The sequence below is a fragment of the Ictalurus punctatus genome, chromosome 18 (genome assembly GCF_001660625.3).
Source record: "Ictalurus punctatus breed USDA103 chromosome 18, Coco_2.0, whole genome shotgun sequence".
Lineage (NCBI taxonomy): Eukaryota > Metazoa > Chordata > Actinopteri > Siluriformes > Ictaluridae > Ictalurus > Ictalurus punctatus.
In genome coordinates, this window is record NC_030433.2 from 25,109,832 (window position 1) to 25,130,877 (window position 21,046).

General features: G+C 37.6%; 1 protein-coding gene across 1 annotated transcript; it reads left to right on the forward strand.

The window, feature by feature from the left end:
- The first annotated feature begins 1,270 nt into the window (after positions 1 to 1,270).
- Positions 1,271 to 6,506, forward strand: drd1b (dopamine receptor D1b). Its single transcript, XM_047161938.2, has one exon. The coding sequence runs from the start codon at positions 2,459 to 2,461 to the stop codon at positions 3,797 to 3,799; it is 1,341 nt and encodes a 446-aa protein (XP_047017894.1). The 5' UTR covers positions 1,271 to 2,458; the 3' UTR covers positions 3,800 to 6,506.
- Positions 6,507 to 21,046: the final 14,540 nt, after the last annotated feature.

Consider the following 21,046-nt stretch of genomic DNA (forward strand, 5'->3'; position numbering starts at 1 on the left):
GCACTTCTGCAGGTCCTATTCATTTTTCACTGACATACAGATAATTGACTGTTATCTGTATGCCAACAACACCATCTGTCACATATCCATAAAATGCTCTCATTACTATTGTGTTGTATGACGCGTTGTAATAGCAGTCCTTGAAGCGTTATCTCAAGTCAAGTGGCTTTATTGTCATTTCGACAGCTGGTGCAGTACTCAGTGAGGAGAAATAAGGTTCCATGGGTCTACATAAAACAACATAGACGACAAAGATCTACACAGGACTACATTAAGTGCATGTGAAGGAAGAAAGCCCCCGAAACAAACTACAGCTGATAGAGGCTCCGGTAAACACCTGGAAAAGCATCACAAAAGAAGAACCCAACATTTTGGTGTCAGTGAGTTGCAGGCTTGATGCAGTTATTGCAAAGAAGGGATATGCGACCAAATATTAAGTGTTGTTTACTTTCATTTACTTAATTGAATATAACCTACTTATGTTCCTATACTTGCCTAAACATTGGGTGGTCTGATCTATGTCTTATGTTGTTTAACACGTCTAGATATAAACATCAAGAAATAAAAGCTGAAATCCTAAACTCTCGTCTCTTCTTCGTCTTTTGATCTCAAACCCAAATGTTTTTGGTGTAGCACAAACTAATGAATTGGCCTTGTTGTTCCAATAGTTTTGAAGGGGACTGTATATCTGTGAAAACTATCGACTTCTGCAAAGAAAAGTGGATTGTGCTACTGAAGTGTTACAACCAGACCCGGTCTCCACTAGTTCCATCTTTCCATGGAACAGTTCTCACACGGTCTGCACTGGTAATGAATGACATGGATCCCGGAGGTTATCTGGAGTTCACACCACAGTGATGAAGTATATGTGGTTAAATTTTTTATCTTAATCCTGAGGTCACGGTGAGTTCTGTTTTACGCGTGCGCAGTCCACACTAAGTTTGTGTGAATTTATAAATTTGTCGATTTTAAAATAAAATGACACGCTGTACGGGTGGATGTGGTGAAGGCTGATTTTTCTCCTGGATTTAAACCATTCATGAAAGTAAAGTAAGTGTTAATGAGAGCTCCAGCAGATGGCCTCATCCAACAATTCAATATGTAGTAAATAAGCAGCTATGGCACATCATCGCGTCTCACCGGTGACACTGCAGCCTACAGCACACGCGCTCATAACTGCACGTGTGATATAAAATAACCTAATATAAATAAATAGCGGAAAGAGGGCATATTTCTCACGTTATAACGTCTGTGGAAATAACCGAAGATCATAGCGTTCACGTGTAATAACCTTTAAAACGACTGAAGGTAAAATAACCTTCAACATGGGCGCGTTTCTAAACCGGTTTTATGTTCCAACGGCTCGCGCACGAGAACACCCGGTTCAGTTCGGTTCGGTTCACTTCAGATCGACAGAAACACACCGCTGAGGAAAGAGCACGGGAGGACTGACTTAGTGCTGCACTTCTAATTGATCTAATTACTAATGAAGGAACCGACAAAATCCATTCCGGTCACCGGAATCCGGAGCATCAGTAAAGTCACTGTGACTGGATTTAAAGATGACGTGGACAGAGATCTATCTCCTCTTAGTGATGGTGAGGACAGGTTTACCCAAGACAACAACCTTTGGATTCTTGCTCTTATTAAAATCTAATTAAAAATACCGTCGGGGATTTTTCTTCCGTTATGCGCGCGCGATTCCAAAACGAAGAGACAGAGCAGATTTCAGAGCGCATTATTAACTGAGTAATCTCATTCAGTCTACTCATAGAAACATTCCCTCTCCTGATAGAATGCACAGAACCCAATAGTCTGAAGTAAACTGTCCGAGCCACTGCTGGAACTGCAAACCTGAAGGAAGTGAATATATTTAAACGCCGATTGGAATGGCTCAGACAGCGCGAAAGAAGGCACATGGAAGACATCATTCCTGTCTCCTTTCCCAACCCAGAATAACGATGAGAATTGTGTGTGGACAACCGACGCCTGTGCTGGATGGAACAGAATCAGAGCAGTCCGCCTCAGGGACAAATCAGAGCAACGCAATCAATAGAGCACATCAATGAGCTCGTGTATAAGGCTAATGATTGTGCTTGGACAAGCTTACTTAAACATGCTGGAGGGAATAAATTGCGCAACAGGGAAGAAAAACAGCAGCCTGTTAAAGTAACTGAATGATTTGCCAGTTTGTTATATTAGGTTTGTTTTCTCAGCAATCTAACAATGTCAGTTGGATTTGGAGACTGGAACATGGGACACCATTTCATGGCTTCTGCAAAGGTAATATTAAAATAATGACTGATGGATTTTTGTAAAATGTTTGGCACTATGAGATTGGAGGAGATTATCCTGATCTTTGAGTCACCAAGCTTTATGCTGCTTCTGTGATTCATCCCTCGCACTTTGGAAGAGTGGAATTATGGGGTGACTGCTGCTGTTACTCAGAGAAAAAGCCATGGATGTAAATTTTTCCTCGGTTCTTGACAGCAGTTTAGTGCGGCGTGATTCATCAAAGCGTGTTCTGACCGGCTGCTTTCTTTCTCTCCTCATCCTGACCACTCTACTGGGAAACACACTGGTATGTGCTGCCGTCACAAAATTTCGCCATCTGCGTTCCAAAGTCACTAACTTCTTTGTTATATCACTGGCTATTTCAGACCTACTGGTGGCCATTTTGGTGATGCCATGGAAGGCAGCTACTGAAATTGTGGGATTCTGGCCTTTTGGTGCTTTCTGCAATATCTGGGTGGCATTTGACATCATGTGCTCCACTGCTTCCATCCTGAACCTATGTGTCATTAGTGTGGACCGGTACTGGGCCATTTCCAGCCCATTTCGTTATGAGCGAAAAATGACACCCAAGGTGGCGTTCATCATGATTAGTGTGGCTTGGACCTTGTCTGTTCTAATCTCCTTCATCCCTGTCCAGCTAAACTGGCACAAAGCACAAAGTGCAGGTTATATTGAACTGAACAGCACCTACGCTGAAGTTCCACCAGACAACTGTGATTCTAGTCTTAATCGAACATATGCCATATCCTCCTCCCTCATCAGTTTCTACATTCCTGTAGCCATCATGATTGTCACCTACACCCGCATCTACCGCATTGCTCAGAAGCAAATCCGCAGGATATCTGCGCTGGAGCGAGCAGCAGAGAGTGCCAAAAACCGCCACAGCAGCAGGGGCAACAGTAGCAGCATAGAGTCTGAAAGCTCTTTTAAGATTTCCTTTAAGCGTGAAACCAAAGTCCTCAAGACACTGTCGGTCATTATGGGGGTGTTTGTGTGCTGCTGGCTGCCCTTCTTCATCCTCAACTGCATGGTGCCTTTCTGTGAGCCCAATGAAAGTGTGGACTTCCCGTGCATAAACCCAACCACCTTTGATGTCTTTGTCTGGTTTGGCTGGGCTAACTCCTCACTCAACCCTATCATCTATGCGTTCAATGCTGACTTCCGCAAAGCGTTCTCTAACCTGCTAGGCTGCCAACATCTCTGTCCTAGCAGTAACTCTATAGAGATTGTGAGCATCAACAACAACGGAGCATCCAAGCATGTCTCACACTATCAGCCCAAGGGCCTCATACCCAAAGGTGACAGCAACAGCAATTGTGTAATCCCTCATAGCATACTAGACCAGGATGAGGAAGTACAGAAGAAGGAAGAGAATTCAGGGTTTAAGACCTTGGAAACGTTCTCCCCATATATGTCAGACAACCTGGACAGTGATGCTGACATTTCCCTGGAAAAGATTAACCCCATCACACAGAATGGGGAGCACAAATCCATACCTTGCTGAACTTAAGGTTTATGAGTGCTGTTAGTACAGAGCTCAGCTATTAATAAAGATCACTGGTTTCAGAATAAAACAACATCTGGATTAAGTAAAAGCTGCAAGCTTTTAAAGAATGTTTCTTTTGGAAGCACTTTATCTGGAGGACTATCTGCAAAATACTGACAACGTGTTGACAAGGTTAACAGGTTAGTTTTACTTTAAATAACTTGAATAAAGAAAATGCATTGGTATATAAACATAATTTGCATTTTAAAGGTGTTCACGGACGTCTGCTTGTTCATTTGTGGCAGAAGTACTATTGCAGGTGGAACATGGACAAATAGAAAATAAACTAAATCTTGTAGGTGAAGGTTTTTTTTTTTTTTACATGAATATGTTCACAAGTAGTGATTTCCTGTCAGCAGTACTGTTTCTGTTAGTAGTGTCTCTATTTTTACTGTGTATCAGTGTTGGCTTAGCCAGCAGTTCCATATGCCGCTAGTTATTTTACTCGTGCTTTAATGCATGAGTGCTCACATCTTTTAATTAGGGCTGTAGCATCTCATCTTTCTGTAACATCAGGTGAAGGAAACAAAGATGATTTTTTTGAATTTGAATTTGAATAATCAGCCGCTCTGGTGTAAAACTCACTTCAGCAATAAACACTTATTGTTTCTGTTCTTGTGCTATTCCTTTCCATCCCCAGTGCCATAATAATGAAATGGTTCTTCAGATAATAACAATGATATTCATCTTGTTGGAGACAATGCAAGACAACAATTTTACATTTTTAAAGTTTGTTCCTGAATTATTTGTTGGGATTGAGATTGATACTGCAATAACACATAGTGACGCTTTTGTTGAGACAGAGCAGGAGTTCTTTACAGATGTATGTTCACGCCCTGGACAAATACACACCGACAGTTCTGGATCTCGGTTGGTTTTTCTCAGTATCTTCGGTGAGACTGGTAACCTCGCTTACAATGAAATATAATACATGCCTGAAAAACTTGCACACTGTACGTTACACATTCTGCATTGATCCAGAATGCACTTGACATTTCAGATACAGGACAGCTGGCACAATTAACATTTCTGGATAGAGTTAAATTATTCAGAGATAATTTAAATTACAGTGTATACTATGGTATTGTATAGATAGTTACTATGTTATTAGCATAATTTTATCAATTAAAAAAACAATAACATGTTTATACACTCTGCATCAATTACAGTTTGTGTAAATCAGTGTGTGCATCTTTCACTGCTCTTACACTCTGAGAGTCTCTGAAGCAGGGAAGGACCAAGGTAAGGAAAAAATATTTGAAAAAATCTCCTGTCTGTGTTAACTACCCTGTCACAAAATGTTTTGACAAATATCTCTAGCACGAGTGGACGATTCGAGCTGGCTTTTCAGAAGGACACAGGGAATTGATGTACTTATACACGCATGTAAAGAATTCACATTGTTACAGTTGTGCCAGCTCTCCATATAACTGTCTGTTTCATCAGAACAAATTAAATATATTTAGTCTAACTGTAGTTTCTATTACAAGGGTATAAGAGGCTGTGGTTAAATTATGGTTTTATATCCTTACAAGCATTAAAATATCAAACGATGTAAAAACCGTACAGTCAAGGATTTTATAATTTGCCATATTGTTTCTGGTGATCAGGCTGTATTGTATTTAACAGTGAGTGAGTGCTTGTTTGATGACGATGTTAGAGTTAAAAAATGAAATAAAATCCGCAGAATGCCCTCATAAATAATCTGAAATAAATGAAACACCTGCAAAACTGCAAAGCTGCAAAACTCCGGTCTTTGGGAATAAAAGAAAGAAACATCCCTGCGTCGGCTTTGCATTACTTTAAATGCAGGAATTATTATTTTTTAATTATGTTGTGTAAATTAATAAATTTATACATTAAAAATGTTAATTTTCATTTAATATCTGTATTTATGTAAAGTTGCTTTGTGACCGTGTCCACTGCTAAAAGCATTTTATAAATAAATTTTAAGTGAATCGAGTAAATTGCAAAAAACCTCTCCATGCTTTTGTATCACTTGTGTTAAGAGAGAATTGTAATGGCAATGGAACAATTAGTTTACTAAGATCAGATTCCTTCTTTTAAACAGCCAGATTAGCATTCCAAATTAACCAGCATGGCATTTAAACGAGTCCCAGCTGCCGTTCCAGCTCGATGCTGATGTAAGTTAATCAAGACTCTGAGGACCATTTTTAAAATACATTAGTTACGTGTGAATACATTACAGAAGGAAAGTTTTCTTTCTTTTCTTGCCAAACCCTAGGGTCTCATTTATTTCAGTTTCCTATTTTAGTGATAGCACATAGAAGTACACCTCATCTCACTGGCACCAGCACAGAATTATGTGAGATGATTTCTTATCTACTGCTTCTTATTATAATTTCTCTCTCCAGTTCAGTTTCAAAGTTCAGTTTCATACCATCATGAGCTATTCCATAAAAACTAGCTAGCAAGTGCCACAGCAAATTTTAAATGTCAACTAATTGGGTTTGAAAATGTACACAATTTAACAGCAGATGTAAACACAAGTGCTTTTTTTTATCATCTTGATCCTTAAATGTGATACAAAAAATCCCAGTGTGTTGTTTTTCATGTCGTTTGTAAATGCAGTAAAAAACACTGTCATGGTTTGAATTTGTGCTGCTATGTTAAAAGCATTTAAGTTTCTTAAATGCTTATTTCTTACACTACCTTCTTTACAGATTGTAAAAAAATTTAAACAGTGTTCCCTTTCTAAATGCAAAATAAAAGTCAATATTGGTTTATCAATATACTTGTTTGCTGATTCTTTTTTATTTGAAGTCTGGCTCTGGGTCTAAAACTGAAACCTATATTTTGGAAGTTTTGTAATGTCTGAATGTATAGAAAATATAAAATATATACTGCACTCATTCCATCAGACAAATTACAAAATAGATACAGTAATATGTAAGTGCTTAAATAATGCACTAATGTTTGGACACATGATCTATAAGAGGTTTCAGGCTTATCCACATAAGACTAGTACCAAAACGTTTACAGTGGTGTTTATGCAACTGAATATGACTGTCACTACAAATTGATGAGCATTGTGTTTGATGTGCTTTATTTAAATAATGAATTCTCTTCCATATGTTAATGTAGTACGAAATACTCTCAATTCTCTAATGTAGGGAAAGATGCCATTTTGCTGATTGATTGATTTATGGATCTAAATTTACATTTACAGCATTTAGCAGAAACCCTTATCCAGACAGGCCACATCCTGCAAAATTATTCATGACACAAAAGAAACAGAAATTGTTTCGTCTCAAAAAAAAAATTTTTTTACAGACAAACATGAAAAAAATACTTAAAAGTTTAGAATGCAGAAGTACAATTTCAGTGCAGCATTAAGATGAAAATAATTCCTACTATTTATCATTGCTAGTTATTAGTTGAATGGTTATGAGCTGAATGATAACAGTCATGAGCTCTGTGATGGTTACTGCTCTTTATGACTCCACCGGTTAAACCATCTAATAACCTTTCTTGAGGTCTTTATTGGTCGCATAGAATCAGAACATTTGTAAAAATATGAGTGTGCAGTACCTCTGGGTGGATAAAGTCTGTAAGGTATGTGGTGTAAGATTTTCTAGGCAGTGGATAAAGTTTGGAAAAATGACATAGTGAAGGTTAATGACAAGCCCGCGGCTGTGCTTGTTGTTGTGGAAATGGATGGTGAACAACCGTAATGTGCTTATATAACCATGGTCCTGATTTTACTCTGAGCACAATATCAGCACTGGAGCTTAGCACTAGCTCTAAAAATATCCAGTGTATAAAAACACAGTCTTCCTTCTGCTTTCGTTAAACAGCCGTTTCAGTTTCCCCTCAGTGACTTGGTCATACTCAGGAATAATAATAGGATTACAGACCCAGAGACCAACTGACCAGTTATTCCATTATTTTCACAGACAGAAGCACACACACACACACACACACACACACACACACACACACGTCAGAAATAATGTCTTGTCATCTGTACCCTTGCTGAAGGACTTTGTAATACATCATACAATGGTGTGTCACATACAGAGAGAGAGAGAGAGAGAGAGAGAGAGAGAGAGAGAGAGATTCACTCAGAAATTGCTGCCGTCCAAGAATGTTATAAAATCAAAAATGTTATCATCAAAATTTTTAGTGAGAGATTTTTTTTAAACCCATGGTTAAAAAACTAAAAAGGAAATGACTTATCACTGCAGAATCACAGCAAAAGTATAATTCCAAGACTTAATCTGGATCCAGAAAACAAAAGAAAGGAATTAGGCAGAAATAAGACATGTTTTGAAGTGGTCATCTTCTCATATGATACATTTCCATGATAAATTCATCCTTGATATGAACACTTTACTTTTTTCTATGAATAATAATAATATACTAGTACTGTTAAGAGAACACAATCAAAAGATAAAAAGGCATAATAATAATAATAATGTAGGCCTAGTGATATGAACTGCAAGTAAACTAGTTATGCTTCATAATTCATAATTCTACTTCATATTTTTGTGTGAAGTAGAAAATAAAAATTAATAACTCGCATTTGAACTGCTTTTTCAATCCACGTGTACTGAGACATCCAATTAGTGTGGATCAGATTTGTGTGGACTGGCGTAAGTGATGACATCTAAGGCACTACTTGCACTCAGGGCTATGATGCATTTTCATTTTGAAATATTGCAGTTGTAGACTTTGTGAGTACTGGTAAATCCTTCGTAATGCGGTCAGAAATCAGTGTCCACTGTAAGTTATTAAGTCAAGTCAATTAAGTCAATTAAGTCACTGTAAGTCACTATAAGTCAAGACCAAATATTTTCAAAGACAAATTAAGAAATTTCATGAGCATGGCTGTGTTTAAGCTTCCACAGTTTTTCAGCTCCGAATGATCTCAGGAGATGATTACCAAACTTATGTCACGACCAACTCACAATTTCCACCCATATGAAGGTCTGTAGCAGACATTTCAGACCAAATCAGCTAGTAGAACCAAAACCACAGAGGATCACAGAAGACCGAGAAAATGCAGCGCCATGGCTCTTTAAATGGGATGGCTACAGAATGCAAACACCATGGCCCAGTATGTGGGAGAGAAAGACATGGGATAATAACAAATACCTAATACGAAACACTATATTGAATTATTATTATTATTATTATTATTATTATTATTATTATTATTACTATTATTATTATTATTCTGCGATGGGTTGGCACCCCATCCAGGGTGTCCCCCACGTCATGCCCCGAGTCCCCTGGGATAGGCTCCAGGCTCCCCGCGACCCTGTGTAGGATAAGCAATACAGAAAATTTATGGATTATTATTTATTTTTTAAATTATTTTTATTATTACGTTACTAAACATACTTTTACATGCTGATAATATGGGTAACATACGTTAGTAATATTTACCATTGTAGCATATGTGCTACCGTGGTAAAAAAAACAATAGACTGTCAATTTCATGGATTGTCAATTTCATGGATTGGTTAGGGCAAATTAACAGTCTTCCCCTAAAATGCACACAGCTGTACAGTGAGAAGTGGACACGTACACTAGGTCAGAATAATAAGACAATAATGTTTAGTTTTATTAGGCAGTGGATGACAGTGTTGCAGAGATACAGACTATGTTCCTGCTGTCAGCTCCAAACCCATTGCTTTTTTGGGGGTCAAGGCCTTGTTCATCTCAGATCCCAACAAAGTTGTTGCTCTGCCTTAAATAGTTTGTTCCATCTTGGACAGAGCCACTGATGGCAGGAGATCCTGCCATTCAAAAGGACAGCAGGTACATCAGGTTCAATCTAAGAGACACTCTATTTTTATATGCTATGGTAATGTATGTAGTTCAAGTGGACAGATACATATATTCTGTGGATCACTTTTAATTTCATATTCCTGTTTCCCTAGAACAAAGATGCTTCCAAGATGTGCCAAGATTTTCCCAGGGCAGATATTTCAATTTAAAGTCTTTCCCCAAGCAGTACAGCTGTTTTAAAGATGCATAAGGTGACCTTGTCTCCTCTAACGTCCACCAGAATACTGCCATGTTTGGATAATGGGCTCCTGTGAGCTCCTAACAAAGAGCAGTCCATCTGCAAAACATCCACACTCTTCTCTCACATCATGCCGCTTGGACCTACAGTGAGCCAAGAGGTCACACAGTTCTCAGTGCTAAGTGTATTTGAGACGTTTGAGAAAAGTACAAATTAAAGATAAGCAACTTTGAATTTTTTTTCTGTATTTACTTCTGAGTGCAGATAAGACATTAGGCATAATTCCGTTGACTCACTCTTGGGTTGCATTTTGTTATCTTTTAGGCTTTTTCTATATTCTAAATGCAGTGTAGCCAATTAGATGCCAGGACATACAATGTTTGCATTTAAATATTATATCATGTCTATAATTGACCCATAACAATATTATAATAAATTTAATTTCCATATTCTGATCCCTACATCCTTGTCTTGCTTGTTTAATTTAATCAAGATTCTAAAAAGATTGCACTCGCATCCAAAAGTACTCCTATTCTAGTAAATGCGCTCTTTGCTAAATTATCATAAAATTACTATACAGTGGCCATAATGACACAACAACCTGATATCTCAATTTAGATGTGCAGTCAGCTATAGCACTGTTTTATTATTAAAGCAAGAAAGACAAGGAACTATTCCCAACCAGTACACCTACTTGAGAAAATCTGAGATTGTGTTTTCATGTAACTATGACAGCCAACTAGTAATGCGTTTTTTTATTCAGTGTGCAGAACTTCTTCACTACGCTGCATTTATCTAAAGTTCTTTTGAACCAGCAAACAACATTGATATATTCCCTCTGTGAACATCCACAGCACTGTAACATCATTCTGTTTCAACAATCAATTACACTTTCCATTCACCTCATACATGGCTGAATTGGTGTCAGAGCAGCTTGAGAATAAACAGAAAGATACAGGTCTCAAACTGGGTCACTGTTATATAAGGGGTACAAAAGTTGTGGTTGGCAGATGGCTGCTACTGAAATATAGGTAGATGTCTAGGGGATAGACCAGCTGGGATGTTTCTGGGACTGGCAGAGGAGCCATCATCTGGAACATGGTCTGTATTCATCACATTTTGTACTGCGTGTTAGCTCAGGAATCTCCCGGATGGATGTGAGTTTGCCAGGTCAAAAAATAATCAGAATTCTTAATTTACAGCTTAAATTTACTTTACTTTAAATTTATCCATGAAAATTCAATCTGTGAGATTAGCAGTGACTCTGATTAATCTGCATCTTCTCTGATCTCCTCCCTGCAGAATAAAACTTTTTGTAAACTTTAAATGGATGATATAATTAATTAATTAATAACATTTATCATGTTTATGTATTAAATATTGGCCTTGAATGATGTACAGTAGTATTTTGAGTGTATTTGCGCCCCCCCCAAAAAAAAAAAAAAAAAAATTCAGTGTAACATGTTGCGGTAACACCAAACTGTCAGATAGCAGCACAGGACTTAATGTACTTACCCGAGACATGCCTGTGTTTGAGACAAACATCCTCGCAATGCCTGAACAACCGTGTAGTACTTAAGTCTGCAGTTATGTAGTTACATGAATACTGATGTGCTCAATTTCAGCATAAACTCCTCACTAGGCACACATAACACAACTCACAGAGTTGAGCTATGTGCTCATAGTGAGAAAATGGTGCTTCAAACCCCTCTCATGTCTCAATCTGTTGAACTCCATGCAGTTACAGTTACCTCTCCGATCAACCTTCTCATCACTGTCACCTACCACCATCCCCTAGGAGACTTTCTTGAAGAAATGGACACACTCCTCAGTCTTTTCCATACTGGCAGCACCCCTCTTATTACCCTCTGAAACTTCAACCTCCCCTCAGACAAGCTCCAGTCCTCTTGCCTTCTCCCTTTTCTACATTCGTTCTCCCTGAGTTTCAACAGCTGCCCTCCCACACACAAGGGAGGAAAGGTCCTGGACATGGTCTCCAGTCACCCCTCTCCATCTACATACATCAATGCTCCCCCACTCCACATCTCCAACCGTCACTTGGTATCCTTCACCATCACCCTCCCTATCCTGCCTAAAGTCAGCTATCAATATTTCTCTCCCACTTGCCAAAATCTCCACTCTATCTCCCCTTCCGCTGTAGTTTCTTGCACCGTATCTTCCCTTCCAGACCCTGGCTCCTTTCCCTCAGAACTATTGGAGTTAGCCACAGACACTTTCCTCTCCTCGCTTTCCTCAACCATAGACCTCCTCTGCCCTCTATGTTCTAAACCCAGGAAGATTTCTTTCCCTGTTCCTTGGCAATCTGATGTGTTACACAGCAACCGAAGAAAATTAAGAACAGCAGAAAGTAAGTGGAAGAAATCACAACTTGACACAGATCTTGTCTCATACTGTGCTCTCGTGTATAAACTCTCACCTGAGGTGACTTTTGCTAAGACTGCCTTCTGCAAGGAAAAGCTGGAAACTTCTGCACAAGAGCCTCACAAGCACCACAATATCTTTTCTTCACTATTTAACCCGCCCACTCCTTCTGCTCTGTCCTCCATGACTGCTGACGTGTTTGCTACTTTTTATGAAAGGAAGGGTGAAAATTCCTGACCTTCACTTCTACCCCAACTCCTACAATATACACACTCAGGAAGCCCCTTCTTTTTCACCGGAACATTTTAGTAATCTAGCAACAGAAGAAATCTTGCAAGTCATCTTGTCCTGCAACCCCACTAGCTGCCTGCTGGATCCAATCCCTTCCACAATGCTCCAGACCATCTCACAAGACCTCCTCCTCTTCATCACTACAATCATTAATGGCTCCATAACATCTAGCCATGTACCAACTGCACTGAAGAAAGCAAGGGTTATTCCCATCCTGAAGAAAAATACTCTTGATTCCTCAGACACCAGTGACTACCAGCTGGTATCACTTCTATCGTTTCTTTCTAAAAATCATCGATTGCACCATCTACAATGAATAATAAGGGTTTCTGCCAAATGCCATAAATGTAAATTTAATGAGTTAATATAGTGTGTGCACTTTCCAGCTCAGAACACACAAATGGCAATAATACAGACATAAAAAATTATAATAATAAGCATATGTACTGTGATATACTAAAAATAAATGTGAAATTTGGCTGTAGTCAAAACTGTTTTATGAACCATGAATTTTTCATACTGCTCCAATCCTCTATCTGTATGATGGCTTTAACTGCATTTTCTCTTGCTCTTCCTAAAAATGAATAATTTCAACAGATTACATTACTAAGAAGAAGAGATCTAAGAGATTGTTGTCATGCTGCAATGATAGATGGTGTCTCTGATGAGTCAGGCAGTTTGATTATGTTTCACAGAAAAAGTCAGCTGCAAGGTGAGAGCTGAGGCACTTTGAATGCCTTTTCATATTCATCTTGATGATAATCATCCACACTCTGAAGGAAGGAATTCGATCAAACACATTTTGAAAGACGATGGCTTTGCTGAATATACTATTGTATGATTTAAAAAGAAAGTCGAAGCAGTTGGTGAGTTTTTCATGTGCAAGTGGGTTACCGAAAGATTTGCCAGAGCATTTGAAATGAGATTGTTGAGCTCTTTAACGAGATGACTGAGAGTAGATACCTGCTAAATGTTATGCCTTTGTGCAAGAGATTTAAAAAGTCTCAGCTGAGGAGTGATTTGTTCAGTGAAATGCTTTGATATTAATTTATTCCTATTTGTAATGAAAATGGCTATGAGCATTGAGTATATGCATGATATTTATTATTTAAATAAGAAATCAAAGTGCGTCCAATAATACGTTTGGCTGGAGAGGGAACACAATTATAGATAATTGCTGGTCTGAAGACAATGTGTGGGAGGATGCGTTCAAAGGATCATGTAACACAATTAGTTGCAGCATAATGTGAATGTACAATGAGACTGGATTAAAGGGAAGAGAGGAAGACCTACATGTGTATCTGATTTCTCTGTCTTGGACTATTTCTTATTCCACACAGTATATTTTTCAGTGTCTGTTACATGTCTCTTCTGGTCACGTTCTGATCAAAACAGCCCCATCAGTTACAATAACCATGGCTTTTATTAGTTCCTTAATCTAAAGGCTGTGGATCGGCAAAAATATAAGGACCATTCTCAGGATTCAGTGCCCTTTATGTCCCCAAGACAAGTATTAATATTATTAATAAGGAAAATCACTACAATATAACTGACCCAAATTCATCAATAAAATGACATGTATTTGCTTTGGCATGCAAAAGAAAATGTAAAAATACAATATAAATTTCTTATTAAAAGTTTGTGTTTCATGGAAATCTCACCCATGTCTCATGTACATTAAAAAACATAAAACTTTTTATTTTTATTGAACTGAAGATTGATCTCTTTCCTATAATATGTAGGTTTTTCCCCCCTAAAAGGATATTTGAGATATTTCAGCATGTTTAATCGTCCCTCAGTTGCATTCAACCCCAGAACACGATGACATTTTTCTCTGTTGGACTGCATTAATCAAAACGAGACAAGCTTCTTTTCCCTCCTCTCTGAATACTTATCTTTATTTTTACATTCAGATCAAGCAGTGTTAAAACCTCAGTCATTTTTTGCAGGCGTTTTTGGCATAGGGCTAAGTACAAAAATGTCTGATGTGAATAGCACAGTGTTGTACAATGATGCTTGCTTAGCCATTTTTAGACAAAATATCAACCCCATAACATTCAACCCTGTCACAGATCTAGAGGGCTCACAGACATGAATGTAGAATGTTGTAGTGAACTGGGATGTTTGCATACTGAAATTTCTTGGTTAAACAACTGCACTATTTTAGCATCTAGTGTTATCACATTTATAGAAGGGGTGTATTTATTTATAATCACACTATCCGGTGTCACCCAGATGAGGACGGGTTCCCTTTTGTGTCTGGTTCCTCTCAAGGTTTCTTCCTCATATCGTCTCAGGGAGTTTTTCCTCACCACCGTCACCTCTGGCTGCTCATTAGGGATAATTTCATACATTTAAAATCTATATCCTGAATTTATATATTTCTGTAAAGCTGCTTTGCTTATGTCCATAGTTAAAAGCGCTGAACAAATAAAACTGAATTTAATTGAACTGAGGAGTAAAATTGGATGCATTAATTTTCTTAAATATGATCGCGCTAATAGAAAAGTGTGTATTCAGTACAAACAGGGGTGAACGGGTCAACTGAAAAATATGACACTGGTGTTTAATAGCAATTTAGGAGTGTAGCACAAAATACACAACATGGATCTGTATCTGTATTTGGACTTAAACACAAAGCAGGTATAATTAAAAACAGAACATTTCCCTCATCAACATCACTTCAGTTCATAACTGGTCTCAATTAAGTACGTATGTGGGACTGTTTTATTAATCCTGTCTGTGCAGTGATCAGGGCTGGATTTATTGACTGGGGGCCCTTTGGGCTTTTTAAACTTCTACAATCATGCTTAACAATGAAATATAATATTTGAGACACAAAGTGGAACTGCAGGCTCCTTGCCATATGTTTTTTTTTTTTTTTTTACTTTCATTTCTGCACAGCCATCCATATGGACAGAGGGACAGTGTTCCAAATTTTATTTTATTTTATTGTATTGTATTGTATTTTATTAATATAATGTAACAAGAAGATCATGAATATAATCATAATTTTATTTTATATATGTCTGCATCAAAGCAAAAGTAATTTCTGTTTACCTCACTGCCCACACCCAGCGTGTTTCCCAGGAGACGCAGGAGACAGGCAGTGATTGTAATAGTGGTTCAGCACTGTGAGACAGGGGTTCTTGTGCACTGTACAGTGACAGTCGCTACAGTAAATGTGTATAGTGTGAAAATGTTGGGGAGTAAATACTGTGGTCTGTTTCAGCATTGTTTTTCACACAGGCCAAATAAAATGAGGCAGCAGGACTTATTTGGCATGTGATTTAATTAATCTACTTATTAATGGGAAAAAATATTTGAAAAGTCCTGATGCAAACATTAGGGAGTGTAGGAAAATTTGGGGTAGCCCAGCACCTCCTAAATCCAGCTCTAGCTGCTTTTGTTTGTACATGCCCATGATATTTTCTAATGAATTTAGTTGTTTCTATTTCCCAAAATATAAACCATCTATTAGCCTAATTTGAACCACTGCAACCCAAATCAGTTACTAAGGATGAATGAACGAATGCTGTAAAAACATCATGCAGAACCAAGTCTGACTTTGCTTGTCCTACTTACTGCACCCACATACAGTAAAAGGTAAAAACCTTTGCATCCTGCAAGATTCCAGTCCTGATACACACCTCTAGTCTCTAGACAAGCTTTCTAAAAAAGTTCATGTGTCAATTTAGAAGATCTATTCAATCCAAATGATGAATTTATACTTGGTTACATCCCTGTTAATACATTTCCCCTCTCCTGAGGTTGCATACAAATTTAAATCATAAATATTAAATATATAGTAGGCACAAGAAGTGGAGAGTGGTGAAAAACATTTAAAAAAAAAAACTAAAGAAAGAAACTGTGAAGATCATTGTCTCCCCTCCAAATTAATTACTCAATTACTCATTACCATTCATTATTCTTCCACCTCGACCATACAGAGACTTATACAAGGATCTTATATTGAACTTCAACTCAGCGTTTAACACCATCATGTCAGATATCCTCTACACTAAACTGATCCATCTCTCTGTGCTCACCTCCACCTGCCAGTGGATAATCAGCATCCTGACAGACAGACAGACAGATAGCAGCAGAAGAGGATGGGTAATTCACACCATCCAACACCCGCACAATCAACACTGGTGTATACAAATGACTCTCTCGCTGCAGACCTTTCTGTCTTGCTAAGTTCCACCTGCCACTTGAGCTGCTGATACAGGTCTACTCAGCCATCATTGAGTTGTTCTGTGCACTTCAATAACTGTTTGGTTTCATTGGGCCAACAAATCAACCAACTCAAATCAAGTTATAGACCAAGGAATAGTTTCATTTACTAAAATTAGGGCTCAAACATCTCAGTGGAGGTGACTGCCTGAACTAAGGATCAATGGTGCGCGCAACTCCATATTGGAAAAGAGTGACATTTTTCTCAACAATAAGTAGAGAAGGAAACAAATAATTTTTTTGCTTATTTATGAAATGCATATGTTGTCATTGATGAGTACATTAAAAACTAATTTCCCACCACAAACTGAAGTCTGTTCACATGCCAAGTAAGTGTGAGACTGTCTTTCACCATTATCAGAAATGTCATTCAGTGTAACTCAGAAAGGTCAGAGTTAAGCTAATAACTGTGAAATCTACATCAGGAAAATAAGCACATTGTTAGTGTGGAGAAAGTTCTTCCCCAGACATCATATATCCCAACAAAGTGCTTCAATGAATTCCCCCAGAAAAAAAAATCCTACATTTTTTGGTCATGTTAGCTGTAGAATCAGTAAACAGTATTAATGGCAATGAAGCAATGTTTTTCCAATATTTACAATCTCTAAATGCATGTGCATCTATAAAGCTAATGTCAGTGTATATGCTGTGTACATGCACATTAAATGTATACAGTTGGACTTTACCACTCTGTTGGAGATAAAATGAAGATGTTCATCATGTTGCTGATGGCCAGTTGGCAGGAAAATGAGTGGTATGGTTGGTGTGCATTTTTATCAACACTTCTGTGCAGGTGCCTTCTGCATCTGTTTTTGATCAAACTACAGAAGGGGATTCTTTTAGAAAGAGTAAAATGGTCTGACACTCTTTTGCCAACACACTCCTTTAGCTTATTCAAAGTATGCTCTCTGAATTTTGCAAAGCACAGCACAACTGCTAAGATAATGATAGATGATTGTGTTAAAAATGATGAAGAGCTGAGCTGCACACTGGATATTCATTTTGACCAAGTGGTGTTTTTTTTCTGAAAAAGATTCTGTTATGAATGTTGGAAATTATATAAACTGTGAGGACAGTGTTGATTTAGGTAAAGGGATCTGCATGCAGTTTCTCTTTCTTGTGCAATTGCATATTGTTTTATTAAGAAAATTTTTACAACATGCACACAGTTTATATTTTTCAAGATTTCCATATGATGATTAGCTGTTGAGTCAAGGGAATCTAGTTCCTCTGGGACAAACTTTTATTAAATCTGGATACATTTATCTCTGTTTTTGTGTATAAAATCACTTAATACCATTTAGTCCTAAGTGTCTAATAAACCACAAGCTGAGATAATTGTAATTTATTTTAAGAAAGGCCATGCTAGGAAAATCCAGTGCAACCACATTATTTACTCAACGTCTGCCCAGACTCAGCAAATCTGACACATCAGACACCAGACAGCCAATGTTTTTTTTCAGTTTCTATATATAGAGTCACGTCTGTGCTGTCTTTCATTATGCAACATCATACTATGTAAAATGACTGTAACAGTTCAGTACCTCAGACAGATTTCATATCAATTTATTGGCAGAAGAACATACGGCCATGTTTCTGAAATGTATCTAACACGTCATATCATGTGACACGTGACATAATTATTAAGAGTGTGACAGCAGCTATGTGGCAAGAAGTTAATAGTTTATGACAGAACTCATTTCACTGTTTCATGTTAACAGCTAGGTTCTGAACTGCACATAAACAAACACACACACACAATCTCTCTTTCTCTCTCTCATGCATGCATGGACACAAACACACAGATAGAAAGAGATAAGGCAGTAAAGCTCACAGCAAACACTTACCTTTTTCACTAAGCAAAATATTTCTATTCTAGTGCACTCATGCTGCTGTCAGTCAATGGCAACACTTTTCAAGCAGCCAAGGGCATCCAGCACTCATTTCACATCTAATCAAATGGCACCAGACTCATTTGTGAAATGCCAATATAATATTTGGCACAATGGCAAGTGACAGACAACCATTGACTGCACTAGATATGTGCCTTTATAATGTAATATGGCTCTAATTTGGAAGCAGATGATAACAGTAAAGGTTAACTGAACATTGTAAAAGAAACATTATTTTGAACACTAATTAGAAACTTTATATAAATTCCTGCTTAAGTTGCTTAAGTCTCCAGCATCATTTTTTCTGGTAGAAGCTGTCACATTTAGCATGAGGGTTAGGACGGATGCAAATGCAGATAAGAGCTTTATTAGAGTAGAGACAGGCAGACAAATCCAAAATGTGAGACAATAGCGTGGTCAAAAAAGGCAATAGGTCAGGCGATCGGCAAACGGACATACACAAGGATAAACAGGAATCGAGAAAGAGGATGAGAACAGGATCAAATTTATGAAACAAAACATGATGAACAAAAGCTTGGTACACGGAAAACTCATGCAATACTTCGCAAAGTACAAAGACACCAGGGGTTCAAATGGCAAACGTAATCAAGGGTGAACACAAAACAGCTGAGACTAATGATGACACATACAGGAAACAACCAATGACAATACAGGGTCGGAGACAGGAAATAAACTATAATAAAACACACATGTCAAAAGAAAACAAAGTCAATGACACTGAATCCCGGAAGTGCGTGCTTGTGCTTCGGAGCGCGCTGCGTGCTCCAGCGCTTAGCGTGAGGGGAAATCGTGACAGAAGCACTGATTGTTACCTTTCTTGTGAAAAATTATTCAGGACCATTACTTATGTAAATAAAAGATCTAATTTGCATTTCCATAGTTAAATTCCACAAGGTTATATTGGGAAATGTAAGCTTTTTAGAACAAAGGTGTTGATTTTAGCTGTCGCTTTATTTGTATAGCACTTTTAACAATGGACATTGTCACAAATCAGCTTTACAGAAATCCAGATATAAATTTAAATTGTGAAATTTATACATTTATCCCTAATTTAAAGAGTCAAAAAGTATAATTGTTTTAACAGGAACTTGAGAATGAGCATCAGAGTAATTTCTGAATTCATTAGTTTTAACTTTAAGTCTAAGTGAAAACTGTTCTTAGCAATTGCAGTCTTGAGGTTATCCAAGGAAGAACATCCACAGTCATCTTTATGTTTCTATGTGGTACCATCCACAGTAATCTCATAGTATTCTTTAGATTCTCCATGTGGGGTCATCCTCAGCAGCAACGAGTGATTTTCAGGTGATCGGTTGGCAATGCAATTAAAAAAGCACCAACATTCTCATTTTGCAGGTCAGGAATTATAATGTATAATGACTGTATTATGAAATGCAGTATAATGTGAGTGTGCTTTAGAAATATACATGGCCAGCAATTAAAAATACAAATGTCAGGGTCAGTATGATAGACATTTATTTCTCTCCCAACTACATGACTAAAGGACAGCCCCAGTGCAAATATTACATCATTGATTTGCTAAAAGATCACCAGAAAAATAACAGGTTCATATTTATGTCTGGTGATGTCTACAAATGTCTTTCCTCATTGGTAAGTTGCTTTGGATAAAAGCGTCTGCTAAATGAATAAATGATAATGTAAATGTCTGCACTAAGCTTATATAAGGAGATCCTTTTCTTTCTCTTTTACTTTTTCTTACTTCCCTTTGAAGGTAGATATCAGAGCTCTTATCTTTATATTCTAGCTGAACATATTGAGAATGAGAGTATAAAGTTATTCTGTTCAGGAGAAATTTTGTGCAGAAAAGTGAATTACACTTCTTCTTATTTTGATCCTTGCTGCAGCTACTGTTCTTTCATTCTGACCCACTGATGCAGAGTGGCTGACTCAACAACCAAAAGGTCTTACAAATTCATTTTTTTCAACTATTTTTAAACAGTGACTCCTGTAGGGTGAAAAAAGCTAAGATTTCCATCTGCCATCTAAAATGAACAGTAGAATCAGGTGCAGGTTAATGTTAAATTTGTGTATATCACTACATCACACGTGTCTTTTGACTGAAACATGATTTTATGGTCTCCAAAGTGAATCTTTTAAACATGTACCCTTTGAAGAGCTTATTCTGCTAACCCAGCAGTATACTTTTTTAAAAATGCATGCAGTTAAATTGCTTTCACAAGCACCCCATTTTCTACGAACTCCAAATCCATTAATCCTCACTACAAACTACACTTGCTCCAACTCCCTGCCTTTCTTATTAGGTTAAACTGTTTCTCACTACACTCAATGTATATAGACTCCTTGAGTTCTCACTGCTAAGTCTTGTTTGTGTATCTCAGACTTCTTTATGATGCCTTTGTGACCTCATGT